At 46.8% G+C, this 16141-nt stretch overlaps 1 protein-coding gene across 4 annotated transcripts in view; it reads left to right on the top strand.

The window, feature by feature from the left end:
* The window catches only part of DAPK2 (death associated protein kinase 2), a 107075-nt gene that overhangs the window by 64917 nt on the left and 26017 nt on the right, over positions 1-16141 (top strand). For all 4 annotated transcript variants that reach the window (XM_031452826.2, XM_064485455.1, XM_031452823.2 and 1 more), the window contains exon 4: positions 5180-5318. In XM_031452826.2, coding sequence (XP_031308686.1) covers positions 5180-5318 — 139 coding nt within the window. The remainder of the gene's footprint in view (positions 1-5179; positions 5319-16141) is intronic.

Here is a 16141-nt window from a genome sequence, read left to right as displayed (position 1 = left end):
ACTCGAAGTATACAAACAAGGGCTGGGCTGGGTCCTGTGTGCTCCAGGGGACACACTGGATTTGAAAATTTGCAAAGGGCTCCCGACAGATCTCTTGCAAATGCCAAGGCTTCACTCTGTATGATGTAGAATATTCTATGCCAAGTTGATATTTTAAATGTCTTGTTTCTTCTCTTTGTTCTTTTATTGGCCCACCATCTCTTGAATGTCTTTCTTGCACAGGTGCTGTGAAAGCAAAGGTAATCTAGCTGGGGAGAGAGCCAGACAGACGGTGACAGCCCAGCCTGTGAGGGCATGGATGTGGCTAGACAGGGATGTCAGAAGAGAGCCCAGGGCTTGGGGTGGCTTTGAGTTTTCCTTTTTGCATCAGCAAGTCAAGCCTTATAATGTGGGGAGAGTGTGGTGAGAGGAACACATGGTGGAATGGGGCTGAGAAAGTCTGGATCTGCATATTGTTTCTGCCACTTACCAGCTGTGTGACCTTGGACAAGTCACTGCTCTCTTGCAGCCTCAGTTTGGAAAACCAGGACAGAAGTTCCATCTACTCCTCAGGGTGGATGTGGGTCTCAAGTGAGAGGATGTCTGGGTTAGCACATTGCACAGGTGGCAAACTCTAAATCAAAGCAAAAATCAAGCCATCTTCTACCACTGCCACCCCTGACAAGGATAGGGTGGATGGCATTGGACCAAGGTCTGGCACTTGGACGTGGTCTTGACCATGTGCTCTCTTGCCGGGAGACCTTGCATGACCACTTCTCTCTTGTGTCTTTGGTTTCCTCATCTGTTAGGGAAGAACTTCCATGTACTGATGGTTTGTGTGCAGGGATGACTGGGGTAGAGTGAGGAGCCTGCTCCCCTAGATGTTTACTATTAACTCCTTATTATGGAGGATTTCCATATATAAAACATGTATAAAAGTGAAGAGAAAGATGTAAGGAATCCTCATAGGCCCCTCACCCAGCTTCATGTCATCAACATTTCACCATCTTGTTTTATATCACACTCCTACTCCCCCCTCCACTTCGACTGTTTGTTTGTTGCAATACTTTAAAGCAAATCTCTACCCAAGCAATAGAAATAAAAGCAAGAATAAACAAATGGGACCTAATGAAACTTACAAGCTTCTGCACAGCAAAGGAAAGCATAAGTAAAACAAAACGACAATCTATGGAATGGGAAAAAATTTTTGCAAATGAAACTGACAAAGGCTTAATCTCCAGAATATATAAGCAGCTCATACGACTTAATGAGAAAAAACAAACAATTCAATCCAAAAATGGGCAGAAGACCCAAACAAGGAATTCTCCAAAGAAGACACACAATTGAGCAATAGGCACATGAAGAAATGCTCAATATCACTAATTATCAGAGAAATGCAAATCAAAACTACAAGGAGGTATCACCTCACACCAGTCAGAATGGCCATCATTCAAAAGTCCACAAATGACAAATGCTGGAGAGGCTGTGGAGAAAAGGGAATCCTCCTACACTGCTGGTGGGAATGCAGTTTGGTGCAGCCACTGTGGAAAACAGTATGGAGATTCCTCAGAAGACTAGGAATAGACTTACCATATGACCCAGGAATCCCACTCCTGGGCATATATCCAGATGGAACCCTACTTCAGGATGACACCTGCACCCCAATGTTCATAGCAGCACTATTTACAATAGCCAAGACATGGAAACAGCCTAAATGTCCATCAACAGGTGACTGGATAAAGAAGAAGTGGTATATTTATACAATGGAATACTACTCAGCCATAAAAACCGACAACATAACTCCATTTGCAGCAACATGGATGTTCCTGGAGAATGTCATTCTAAGGGAAGTAAGCCAGAAAGAGAAAGAAAAAAAACCATATGAGATCGCTCATATGTGGAATCAAAAAAAAAAAAAAACACAAACAATGCATAAATACAGGACAGAAATAGACTCATAGACAGAGAATATAAACTTGTGGTTGCCAAGGGGGGGTGGAGGGTGGGAAGGGATAGACTGGGATTTCAAAATTGTAGAATAGATAAACAAGATTATACTGTAAAGCACAGGGAAATATACACAAGATCTTGTGGTAGCTCACAGAGAAAAAAATGTGACAATGAATGTATGTATGTTCATGTATAACTGAAAAATTGTGCTCTACACTGGAATTTGACACAACATTGTAAAATGATTATAAATCAATAAAAAATGTTAAAAAAAAAAAGCAAATCTCAGACATCATGTCACTTCATGTTTAAACACCTTAGTATGCGTCTCTCACTGGTGACGGTTCTTTAAATGTGGCCACCGTGTATTTATCACACCTGACAGATTATCCTGCCAGGATACCCGGACCACCGGGGCTATCTACATGGGTCATAGTGATATTCCTGATGGACCCAAAGATACCTTTTTACGGTTATTTTATTTGAATTAGCATCAGAATGAGGGCCCAGGCTGCATCTGGTTCTTTTGTCTCTGGTGTCTATTCTATAGCAGCTCTCCTTCCTTTTTTTTTGATGCCATTGATTTGCTGGGAGAACTAGGTCATTTGTCCTGTTGATTGTCTCACAGTCTGGATTTGGCTTCTTCTTTCCTCATGGTGTTATTTAACTCGTTCCTCCACGTCCTGTATTTCCTAGAAACTAGACCTAAACAAGATACCCTTCATATGATATCACTTACATGTGGAATCTTAAAAAATGATGCAGATGAACTTATTTACAAAACAGAAATAGACTCACAGACATAGAACACAAACTTATGGTTACCAAAGGGGAAAGCAGCAGGGCAGATAAATTAGGAGTTTGGGTTTAACAGAAATGCACTACTATATATAAAAGAAATAAACAACTAGTACCTACTGCATAGCACAGGGAGCTATATTCAATATGTTGTAACAACCTATAATGGAAAAGAATCTGAAAAAATATGTATTCTTTTTCAGAATACATACACATGTATACATACATATACAGAACTGAATCACTTTACTATATATACCTGAAACATAAATCAACTATACTTATAAAAATTGTTTTAAAAAAGATACCCTTACTATTGGTGATGTTTAGTCGAAATATAATACAAACCACATATGCAGTTTTAGAGTTTTTAGTACCCACATTGAATAAGAAATGAAAAGAACTAGGTGAATTAATTTTAATGACATCTTTTACTTAACCCAATATGTACAAATTATTATCATTTTAACGTGTGATCAATATAAAACTCGTTAATGAGATAGTTTACATTCTCTTCCTCATACTGTATCTTCAAAAGCCAGTGAGAGTATCTTAACACTTACAGCACATCTCAGTTCATTTGCAATGCAATGGTTAGAGTGCAATCCTGCCAAAAAATAAAGTTGTGTTTAGAGGAAAATATTTCACACCATTTCAGTTTTTGAATTAAAATGAGATAAAGTTTAAAATGCAGTTCCTCAGCTGCCCTGGCCATATTTCAAATGCTCAGTGGCCACCTGTGACTAGGGGCTACTATGTTGGACGGTGTCTACAGAGAACACTTCCATCACTGCAGGAGGTTCTGCATGATAGCGCTGAACAAGAGGCTTAAGCAGACTGAGGTTCAGTTTTTTTTTATGTTGTGATACTTTGTAGCTGTTGCTGTGTGTGCTTCCTGTTGTATCACACCATGTCCGGTTGTTCTGTTTTTCATGATGATATGATTAGTGGGTCCGTGTATGCTTTGGGACATCAGTAAAGAAAGGAGGAAAGAAAATTTTGAGGCTCTTTATTTAGGATGGAGTAGGTGACAGGGAGTGAATGATTCCCCAAACTGGGACAGAAGCCATTCTGGCCATATGAAAATCATCTGAGGACACTCTGTGACACAGTGGTTGGGAGTCATTCGGCCTGGGCTTGAATCCTGATAGTATCACTTACTAGCTGCTTGACCTTGAGCAAGAGGCTTAACCTCTCGGAGCCTCTGCCTCTTTAACCGTGAAGGAGGAAAATAATGGTACTCAACCCATAGGGTATTGTGATGATTAAATGAGATAATGTGCCTAAAGTACACATTATGCACAAAGTCAGGATTCAGTGAATATTAATTACCATTGTTATGTGGCTGTTATTATTAAAAATACAGATTCTGAGGTCTTACTGCTGGAGAATCTAATTTGGTAGGATCTGTGGTGACACCTGGAAATCTGCATTTTGAACAAATTCTCGGGGGGAGGGTATAGCTCAGTGGTAGAGTGCATGCTTAGCAGGCATGAGGTCCTGGGTTCAATCCCCAGTACCTGTATTTAAAAAAATTAAAAATAAATAAGTTTTCCAGGTGATCTTGAGTTCTTGGACCCTCTGGCCCAGATCCCTTCCTGACATCTTTCCCTGGGGTGACCCTGGGCTCTGTCCCAGGTCCAGAGAAGCACCTGCTGGCTGGATACCCCAGCATCGGTCAGAGGCCAGACAAACCCGGTAGGGTTGTCAGATATAGCAAATAAACAAATCTCCCATTTTATCTGGCAACCCTAAATCCTTAATTCAGATAAAACTTTACAGGGAAGATTCTTTTCGCTCTTTGGGTCTCTTTATTCCTGTCACTTCAACCATCAGGTACTAGAATATGGAGTGTGAGGGAAAAATCAGTATTTTAGAGTTTTTAGCCATGACGATAATTAATGAGTCTTGATGTTTAAGTGAGGGACATGCCTACATTCTCTTGAGCCTTTAAAGAGGCCATCTTTTATAAAATCATAGAAAGGGGCTTTGGGAGCCATCTGGAGCAGTTTGCTCCTTTTGCAGGTGAGGAAACTGAGGCCTGCTTGGAGGGAGCAGGGGAGTGAGTTGTCCAAGGCCAGTGGCAGGGCTGGACTGCAACCTAGGTGTCCAGTTTCTGGCCTGGCATATGTTCCTCTTTGTCATCCCACAGCACTCGTTTCTGTCCTCTGGTACCTCAGTCGTTTGGGGGAAGGGGTAGCACCCAGGGTAACCAGAGCAGAGGTGAGCAGAGGCCTTCTGGTAACACCCTAAGGGTGGTTCCTGCCCTTGTGATCCAGCGGGAAGAACACAGCAAACAGAAGCAAAGTCAGTCCCTCTGTTGGCTGGACAGAGCTCCAGAGATGGGTGGGCGAGGGGATTCTGCCATACAGGGTGCCTGGGGACGGGGTCAGAGCTGCACCTGACGCACCGGGCTGACTGGGCCTGGGCCCTCCCTGCTGGTGTCTTGCAGAGTGTCCGGAGGAGAGCTCTTCGACTTCCTGGCCCAGAAGGAGTCACTGAGTGAGGAGGAGGCCACTAGCTTCATTAAGCAGATCCTGGACGGGGTGAACTACCTTCATGCCAAGAAAATTGCTCACTTTGATCTCAAGGTCAGTGAGGGGGAAAGGGGGAAAGGGTCAGTCTAGGAAGATGGGCCCAGTCTCTCCCAAGGTCACGGCCAGGAGAGGTCGGCGCCCACTTGGCCTTCCTCCCTCGTCTTACAGTTGAAAACTCTCAGCTCCTGGGAAAGAAATGATGCCACGGGAAGTGACCCCTCCTCAGTTTCAGTTCACATATCAGGTTTTCTTCTCAGAGGGACTGACTGCAAGAAGCATCTGACTCAGACCACAGACACCTTATCTCTTTCAGGGAGCAGATGGGGCGTAATTTTTTAAAAAGTTGACCAATGACGGAAACTTGAAACCAAACCCATTTCACAAGACTGAACTTTTCAGTAACCAAGAGCTAACTCCTGGGCGGGCAGAGCAGACGAATACTGCTGAGGGCGGCTGGCTCCCTGGGCCCAGCCCAGCGTCCAGCATCCCTTGACCAGAGGTTGTAAATCTGAGAGCTCAGTGACCACTGGCTGTGCTCCCAACCCTGCCCCACACTGTGGCCGTGAAACTGCTTCCCAGGGCCAGTGATCTTTTGTGGTGACTGGTATTCAGGGTCGAGAAAGTTCACTGTGACCACATAGGACTTCACAGAGCACGAGTGTGGTCAAAGTAGAAAGGTCGGTTCCTGTCCTCACTGAGCTCGGTTGCGTGGGCTGTTGAGCTTTTGCACTCACCCGAAGCATGAAGGTCCTCCCACCTGTGGTCAGAGAGACCTGTTTACTGGGGAGGAGACCCACTCATTTTTTCATTCCAGAAATTCCTGTTGTGTTTCAAGCATGGTGCTGGGTGCCTGGGTGTTGCTACAGGTGCAGAATCAACTGAGGCCCTGTGGGAGCTTAGTTCCTCTTTTCTGGGAACTCCTACAGGAGACAGAAAAGAACCATCAACCACTCTAAGTGCTGTGATAGACTGGAAGTACGTGGGAGCTGGGAGACTTAAAGGAGAAGGCATCTATGTCAGACGGGGTATTCGAGAGGGCTTCCTGGAAGAGGTGGTATTTGAGTTGAGTTCTGAAGGATTGCCAGGGGTTATCTGAGGGAAAGGACCTTTTAAGGAAGAGAAGCCGGCAGGTGCATGGTCCTGAAATAGCACAATGCATTCAGGGACGTACAGGCAAAACGTGAATGTGCGGAACGGCAGGAGGGGAGCAGGAGGGAGACACAGGGTGTGGGAGTTTAGGCAAGGAGCTTGAACTTTACCCTGAGGGATACTGGAGCCAGATGAGCAGGGAGGTGAGGCTGGCAGATGTGTGATTCAGAAGGATCCCTCTGACTGGGAGGATGGGTAGATTGGGGCAGTAATCTGGGTGGGACGTGGTAAGTGCCAACCTAATTTGAGGAGGGGATGGATTCAAGATCTTTCACAGAGGTTGATCTGAGGATTGATTAGGCGCCTGATTAGATGTGGGAGATGAGGAGAAGGGGAGAGTCCAGGATGACACCCAGCTCTGGCTTGTGAGACTGGCCCAGGGAGGGTCTGGTGTGCCTGTGGTCTCAGGGCTGCACCAGTGCGGGGGCTCACATCCTGCATGTAGATCCCATCCCAGCTCTTACTCTGTCATGCAGGGTGACCTGCTATGAGTGTCCCCTCCTTAGGCCAGTTGTCACAGTATTTTGAATTCCTCCAATAGAAGACGTCTTGCAGAGTCTCACTCGGGTGTCACGGGGTAAAAGTTGGGGTCTCCAAGGAGGGTGTGGCCTGGGCAGACCTTTGGACCGCAGGGTGGTAATACACCAAGCAGGGAATGGGCTACCTGGATTGCTCCTGTGTCTCCCTTCCTGGTAATGCTGTGGACAGTTAGCTTCTTTCCTGTATCTTTGCTGGTCCAGGATGCTAGCCTCAGACTGAGCTCCTTTGTCTTTTCTCTCATGGAGCTGGTGGAGGCAGCAGTGTGGAGTCCTCCAGGCCCTGATGACTACAGTTCGTGCTTCTGTGGCAGCAGGCTGCGGCGGGGGGGGGTGCCAACTCCGGGTGAGCCAGCTCAGGGTTAGACCCTCACTCTACTGTATACCAGGAAGCAGCTGAACCTCAGTTTTTCAGCTTCAGTAATGATAATAATACTTGTCTGAGTTGTAAGAATGAGAGAGAAGCAGCGTGAAATGCTGGGTACCGCATAAGTGCTATGTGATGGCAGCCGGTAGTGTCATTTCCCCTCCCAGAGAAAAGGGGAACACAGCTCCTCTTAGGGGAGAGGAGGAGGAGGAAGAGAAAACACAACTCTTGTTGCACAGTGTTTTGGGCCCGGTGGATGAGGAAAACAAAGGCTGCTAGTGCACAATTCTAAGTTGCCCAGAAGAGAGCTGAGATGGGTTGCTACGTAGGCTGCTGGTGGGGGATCTTGTCTGGCTCCTGGGCTCAGTCTGGACATTTTCCACAACCAGGAGACAGTCTGGGTTTCCCCTGGGTGCGTGTAGGGTGGGGACGCAGCTAACCCTCACCCGGCCTCGTATCCTTAGAGTGGTGTGGACTCAGCCTTCCAACTCCCCGACTGATGGGTCTCTTGGCCCAGGCCCAGCTGGGCAAGTTCGGGGAGTGCCGAGTCGCTGGAGCTCAGAGGGATTACCTCATGATTGGCTAGACACTTCCTGGAGCCAGCGTGTGGGTACGTGTTCCCCCGGCTGGAACTTCCTGCCAGCTGGAGGGGATCAGGCAGAAGGTCCAGCTGGTAGCTTAGAGGGGCCTTCTTGGTTCCATGTTGTTTCCCACCATATGAAAGTCATTTTATACCGATACGTTTCTCTTTCTGATTTCCCTTCTCCACGAGGGGCCTCCGCTTTCCTCTCCCCTTGTGTTCTGTGACTCCTGGCCAAGTGAGTCAGGCTAGCTTGGCTGCCCCATGAACGCAGCCACCACGTTATCTCCATGGCCCTGCTCATGACCTGTTGCCCACCCTCACCTTCCCGCTGGGAGGAGCAGGTGATGGAGGAGGGTCAGCCCTCTGGCCTGCCTTAGGACCAGGAATGACCTCTCCTCCTACGTCAGCCATTGTGCTAGTGATGAGTAGTGAGGCTCTGTCCCTGCCTACAACATGCTCCCAGCCCGGGGGCAGAGAGCAGATGAGCAGACAAATTAATGTACAGCAGTCTTGGTAAGAACAGATCACAGCATGCTGTTTGCTCAAAAATCTGTGATGGATCCTTGTCACCCATAGGATAAGTGAACCCATTCTCAGCATGGTGTTCAGCTCTTTTCCTACACTGCCTGAGCCCCGAATCTGGCCTCATCCACCTTTCCTCTCTGCCAAACACTAGCCCCACGCAACAAGACGACAGATACGTGTCCTGGCCCTTCTCCTCCTCTGTTCATGCCGTTCGCATCCAAGAAGCTACTAGTCTTCCTTTTCTTTGCCCATGGGCTTCCTGTTCATCCTCCAGGCCCAGCAGAAATGCCATTTCCCCGGGAAGCCCTTCCCATGCCTGCCACCTCCCAAAGCATAGCTGAGAACGAATCTGCTCCTCGCTTCTCGCCCTTTGTGCAGACTTCTGCTGAGAGCATTTATCACCGTGCATTACTTTCTGCCCTTGTATCTAGCCAGTGCCTGACACCTGAGTTACGCAATATAGAGTGAGTGAATGAATGAATGAATGAATGAATGCCTTAGGAAGACAAATGCACACATGGATGGCAAAGTCCCTTTCATGTCATGTGGAAAAGGCAAAAGAGGTTGCAGGCAGACTTCAATTCAGTTATATGGCATTTATTGAGGAACTGTTGTATCATGGGGTAGACTGACAAACAACAGTGTGACATGGTACCTGCCTTCCAGGGGCCCACCATCTCCTGGGCAATGGCCACAGTGAGACAGGTAGTGAGGCCATCTGAAATAAAAGCTAATCATGACTGTCACCAAGAAACGCTCACTTCCAGTGGACAAGCGCTCTGCCCCAGCAGAATGAATACCATCCCGTGTGTGTTGTAAATTCCCCACAGACAGGCCCACTGGTGTGGGGAGGTGGGGTGGTACAGGCAGATGCTGTTGCTCTGTATTTCCATAAATGGGAGTGACATGGGGGCTGATGGCCCCTCAGTGCTGGGCTGCACCCCGTGTGCCTTCTGCCAGGCCTTCTGGAGGACGGATACCAGGAAATGGGGCTCAGCACCACCCAGGAACCTCACCCATGTATGTGACCTCAACACAAATAAAGGCTTTGTGGTTTTGTGTTCATTTTGGATTTGGGAGTTTCTCCTCTGAGTATGGGTGTGTCTCCCCCACCCTTCCCCAAATCCAACTTGAGATGTCAGAAATGGAAGGTAGTCGTCAGGTCTGCTTGATACTTTAAGCAGAAGGAATATACTGTGAGAACTGAATGAAATTGTATGCGAGCCAGGAAGCCAGAACTGTGATGGGGGTTTTGGATTTATATAAATAGTGTTAAGAGGAGTGAATTTCTGAGCAGGATACTCCAAAGATCCAAATTCCTCTATGCCCTGATCATCGTTTGAGCTGTTCTTATGTTCATGATGTGATGGGGTCTGCTCATCAAGCTTTCATAAGGATGATACTAATGACACTTTAAATGTCCGTGGTACTTTCTAGAATACAGCGTGCTTACACATCTGTCCTTTCATTTGATCCTCACAGCCACCCACTGAGGTACAAGATATTGTCACTTTTTTTACACATAAGGCAATTGAGATTCAGAGTGGTTAAGTAACTTGTCCAAGACCACGCAGGTATTAAATGACAGGGGTTGCACTTGAACTTAGCCAGTGAGGAAACACTAAGCAAAGCTGAGCGTCACCAGCTTTTATTTCACCAGAGTCTAACAGTGCAGGTTTCTTACCTCCTTGGGTCATGCCTTTTATACACAGTTAATCCAAAGGTCTGTACTGTGCCGTAAATTTATCCTTGGTAGTTAATTTCCCATCTGGGCACATTTTTTTTCTTTCTACTAAGTTATTCCTCATACTTAAAAAGTTAATTTGTGTTCTATTAAGTACTATAAAATGTGCATGTGTTCGAAAGTAGAACTTACGAGAGTGAGCTGATTTCTGTTCTAAAACCTTGGAGCATGAAATAGAAGTGAGACTTGGCAGATCTGACTGTCAGGATAGGTTAGAGTGAGATTATAAAGGTTCAGGGCAGACTGAGAAGTTTGTACAGGCAGTCACAGCCATGGAAGACTTTTTCCCCTCAAAATTTCTTATGAAAACATTTCAAAACATTTAAAGAAATTGGAAGAAGAATACAATGGACACCATTATATCCTCCCTCTAGATTCAACATTTGGCCATGTTTGCTTTACCTCCTTCTCTCTTTAAAAAAGAAAAAAAAATTACATTTATATAGATAGCATTTTATATATCTATATACACACATATATGTATATATAAATACACAGATACATACACAGGTGTATATGTATAAATATATGTGATTTTTAATTAAAAATATATTTAAAATAAAAAATATTTTTAAATAAAAATATATTTAAATAAAAATTTAAAAATAAATATTAAAAATATATGCAATTTAAAAAATTATAGTGTAATTTGAAAGAAAACTGTAGCATCCTGACCCTTCAGTATGCATCCGCCAAGAGTAAGGTTGGTCTCCTACCAACCCACAGCGCCATTATCACACTTAAGAAAATTGACAATAATTTATGGAAGACCTTTAACTGGTGAAGAAACATTATTCTATTTCTGATTTAGAAAGAAAATTCTCTGGCAGGGACAGAGAATGGATGGGAGAGAGCAGGCCAGTTGGTGGTAATGATAAGAATGTGGGAAAGAATAGATAAACAAGATTATACTGTATAGCACAGGGAAATATATACAAGATCTTGTGGTAGCTCATAGCGAAAAAAAAAGTGACGATGAATATATATATATGTTCATGTATAACTGAAAAATTGTGCTCTACACTAGAATTTGACACAACATTGTAAAATGACTATTACTCAATAAAAAAAGGTAAAAAATATTAAAAAAAAGCAGTACATTGCTTATTTGTAATCATATAGAATGGAGTAGATCTATGTAAATTAAACATTAAATTAAGAGAAAAAAAAAGAACGTGGGAAAGAGATGAAACGAAGTTTCCTCATAAACATTGCTTAAAGGAAGTTGATGGTCGTTTATGCAATTATGAAAAGAAATAACTCCTAGAAAATACAGAAACATACCCAGAAGTTACCCATAGACTTTCTACTGCAAAACAACCATTATTAACATTTGGTGTATTTTCTTCAGCTTTTTATGATCAGGTTTTGTGTGTGTGTGTGTGTGTTCTAAGGTATTTCTAACTATCCTATGTGTGCAATTTTCTCTCCTGCTGTTTTCACTGTACAGCCTGACATGTACTCTGTAGTGATTTACTTTGCTCTTGAGACTTTTATACAAGTTGTCCCTGAATCCCTTACCCTCTCGATGTGTTCTGAGGGTAGATCTTGTTGTTTCCTGTACCTCACACCCAAAGTGTAGCCTGCGCCCCAGCCTCAGCGTGTGCCCCCTCGGGCTCTTCATCTCAGCCACATGGGTCAGACTGGGAGCCCGGAGCCCTGGGAGGGTGTGCTGACTACTTTTGGGCCACCCTACAGTCACTCGAGGAGAGGTGAAGTGAGGACACACCTCTAAAATGGTTGAGGGAAGAAACAGACTGTGGCAAAAATTAAACTCTGGAGAGCCGTTATTAAAAGAGTTGAAATATAGGAGCTTTGAAATGGGGAGCATTAAACCAACCAGCTGATTCTCACAAGATACAGTAGGAGGCCACATGGGAAGCGGAAAGAGGAGAGGATTGTGGTTCGAGCTTGCATTTGAGTCTTGCCTCTGCTGGGTGATGTTGGGGAGGTCGTGGCTCTGACCTATCCTTGCCTTGAAAATGGAGATAGCATTGCCCCCCACTTCCTCACACAGGAGTGGAGTGAGGGACCAGGGAGAGATCAGTGTTTCTGCAAGGACCCTACCAACTCTAAGACTCCTTGCAAGTGCTGCCTGTGAATTTTAATGAGCCTCCCTATGAGGCCACATTCTCCCGATTCCTCTCTTTCCTCCAAAGGGATTCAGAAAGGGAGATGGGCATGGAAACAGCCCAAGGGGGAATGGATAAGGTGGTGCTCTCCAGCCAGCAGGCTGGGCAGATTCTGGGGTGGCCAGACACTGTGTGAGGTTGATGTAGGTGGGAGTAAACATCATGATCCCTATTTTACAGATGAGCAAATGAAGACAAAAATGCAGTGCCTTCCTCCTCTTTTGCCCTTATTCCCTTTCCCATTGCTATTAGGCTCTCAGGGCCCCTTGCTACTGCCAGCTGCCCATAGCCCTCCACTCTGGACCCCTGCCCAGGCCTGACCTCCGCTGAAGTATCATGTGTTTTTAACACTGTCCACAGGGGATTACAATGGGTAACTAGCTCAGATGGGGCCCCCAAAGCACAACTTGGGGTGATGACTGTAGCTGCCTCAGAGAGTTAGCATCAAATAAGATGGGCGTGAACACTTTGTAGACTAAGTACTGTAGGTTTTGCTATGCGTGAAACCTCGGACTGGGTGCTTTTGGGGACACAGGACGAGCAGGAGAAGCAGGCCCTGCCCGCAGCAAGAGTGCACTCTAGCGGGGGAGGCAAAACCAACGCAAAGAGCTCTTAGCAGTGGTCGGTGCTGCAGGTGAAGATGGCTGCATGGGTGTGGAGCTGGGAAAAGGAAGGAGGGCTGGGCTGGGCTGGGTATTCAGAGGTTGCTTCCTGGAGGAGATAGAATTTTGGCTGCGCCTGGAAGGGTAGGTAAGAGTTCAGTAGGCAGCTGATAAAAACCTTCATTCTGGGAAGGAGAGGCGTGATCAAGGAAGCAAGCATAGAGATGATGGTAACAGCTACCGGCCACTTGGTATGTCTTGTTTGAGCCTCTTAGTGACCCTCTTCAGGTAGGTTTTATTGTTATTCCTAATTGATAGGTGAGAAGCCCGAGGCTGAGAGAGGTTAAGTCACTTGCCAGTGTCACACGGCTTGTAAGTGGGAAAACTGGGGTTCTAACCCAGGTTCTAAGGCACTTAGTCATTATCTATGTTGGTTCCCTAAAAGCAGGTTGTGCCAGAGATGTGCATGCGACTGTGTTGGTTCATTCATTCATTTATCCAGGAAACCATTCCTGAGCACCTACCACAGTGCAGCCACTCTTAGGTGCTAGGGATGGAAGAGGGAGGCAAAGCCCCTTGTCCTCCCTTATGGGGATAGTGGGGAGAAGATGTGTAAGGGAGTGATTTTAATGCAGTTGGTCTCTGACAGAGGCATGTGCATGTAGCATGCAGGCCCTTGGGTGGAAACATCTAACTGTGTATGTTGGGAGAGAGAGTCACAGAAGATGTTCTAGTGGGGAAGTGTTGGAGCTGGGTGGTGAGGGGGGAAAAGGAGCTTGTCAGGAAGGTGTTCCAGCAGAGGGAACTGCAGTCTGGGGCGGGGTGATGAGGAGCTCACCCGGGATGTAGCAGAGGTGGGATGGCCTTGAATGCCAGATGAAGGGGTCTCTGGAGGTGGGGAGTGGCTGCTTGTGGTCCCATCTACAGTGTGCTGGGGGAGGGTTTACTGTAGCACCATGGAAACCTGCCCACAGAGGCCCAGCAGCCAGCAGCCTTGCTTTCTCAGGTTGCCAAGCACTTCCTGGATAACCTGGGGCTGTGCTTGACATTTCCAGTGAAGGTTCCTAGGCAGCTTCCTTGTCCCTGTAGTGCAGACCTGGCTGGGCTGGTGCCCTGCTGAACTGAGCAGCCTCACCCGGTGATGGTGATGGGCAGGCCATGCAGGCAGCTGGGGAAGGCACTGGGCTGGGAGTCAGCAGACTTGGGCTCTGCTCTTTGCTCGGTGACCTTGGCAGTTTCTTGACCTCTCTAGGCAGCTCTGCAACACGAAGGGACTAAATGGTCTCTGAGGTCCCTTGCAGCCCCAACATTGCAAGTCTGGGGGTGAAACAGGGTGTGGGGAGGGAAGCAGAAGATGAGTGGAGGGGGGTGGGTCTGTGAAGGGCATGTTCTTCAGATCCAGCAGGGATTCAATCAAGTTCCCATGACTGTTGTCAGTGCTGCATCTCAGAATGGAGAGAACACACATAGCCACCCTGCTCTGAAATTTCGCTGGGCCCTGCTCCTTACGTGGACTATCTCTCTCAATCCTCAGAGCGCTGTGTACCTTGGTAGGCATTCCCATTGTACAGATGGGAAACCAAGGCTCCGAGAGGTCCAGGGCCTTTGCCCAGGTTTCACTGTGAGAGGTAGAGGTGGAATTTGAGCCCAGATCTGTCTGATGCTAAGGTCTGGTCTTTGGCACCTTAGTGCGTAGTTCCCCCCGAGGCTGCCTTCGTCCTGCGGGGACTCAGATGTGCGGTACCTGGCCAGAAGGGATCACCCAACCTGGGTCTTGCCTGGAGGATCCGCTTCCGGTTGGCACCACAGCAGGCACCTCTGGCCAGGGCCACTGGGCTGCTAAAGGGCATGTTGGCCTCTCCCACAACTGCCTGCCTGGTGGGCTGAGCTGGGTGGCTTTGTTTTAACAGGTGGGGGCAGTTTCACCTCCTAGCAGCTGCTCCATGGGCCTCGGGCTGGGCAGTGGCAGCACCTACAGGAATGCGATCCCTCCTCCAGCTGTGCTTCGGAGGTGACGCCAGGTGTGTGGGTGAAGTAAATAAAGCTGGAGGAGAATGACAGGAGTGAGGGAGTGTGGATGGGCTCGTACCACCCCCAGAGGGCAGTCCGGATTGGCAGTCTGTTCTTCCTTCCTGACCTGGAGCCAGGAGACCTGAGCCTGTGCAGGTCCTGCCTTGGGGCCCAGACGAGTGGGAATTGGCCCAGTCAGCTCGGGAAGTTGTGCCACTTTGCAGTGACAGAGCCTAGAGCTTGAAGGGGCTTTGGATGTCATCCAGGGGACTGAGACCCAGAGAGAGGAAGTAGCCTGCTTAAGCTCACACAGCCGTGGTGGTGGAGCTGAAATTGGAATTTCCCAATACCCAAGGTTTTAAAAAAAATTTTTAACAAGTCTAGAACTCTACACTGATTTTAATATAGTATGAAAATAACTCATGTAGTCACCATTGGAAAAGGTATTCAACGTGATTAAATAATGTTTGAGCAAACTGATGTCACCTCCTTTAATACCAAAGCTTTAAACACAATTTTAGTCATTCTAAGGTGAAATTTTCCCTTAGATGTGTGACATGTATCACATATGCATATATGTAATTTCACCTTTTCTTGACGACACAGAGTCACAGTAATAGACAGTTATCAGAAGCTGATGTAACATAGTGCTGTCCTAGTGCTGTCCTCTAAGCTGGGCTGGCTGTCCCTGCACTAACTAGTCTCAACAGTGAGTGCTCTTCATAGATTTTTCTGTCTCCTCCCTTTCAAGCCGTCATTTCTGAACTGCTAATATGCTATGAGCTAGGAAATCTATTCATCAAAATAGAGCTCTTTTCCACCACCCTACACCTTATTTTGATGGGACGAGGGGGAAGCAAAGAAGCTTTGACCAAACCCTTGGGGGAACTACTTCTTTGCTGCCCTCAGACTGCGCTTGGGACCCTCCTTGAGTCCCCATTCCCTCCTGACCCAGCGCTATAGCAGCCCTGCTGGGAGGTGTGCGCTCGGGCGCCCCTAGTGGTGGTGGACGGCGTCCACGGTGCAGAAAGGGAAGAACTGTTGGCTCCCAATTCTTTCAGTTCACAACGGCAAATTTTTATGAAACATGCAAGATGCAAGACACCATAGGGGATGCCAGGCACTTTAAAACTGATTCAAATTTTACCACCCAGGAAAGCTGCATCACAATCCGAGAGACAGCCTGCAACTAGGGCCACTCCCTCGTAAACACGGTCAGCGCTGAGGGT

The sequence above is a fragment of the Camelus dromedarius genome, chromosome 5 (assembly GCF_036321535.1).
Source record: "Camelus dromedarius isolate mCamDro1 chromosome 5, mCamDro1.pat, whole genome shotgun sequence".
Classification (NCBI taxonomy): Eukaryota; Metazoa; Chordata; class Mammalia; order Artiodactyla; family Camelidae; genus Camelus; species Camelus dromedarius.
Note: the sequence above shows the minus strand (reverse complement) of the source record. Positions and strands in the feature narration are given on the sequence as shown.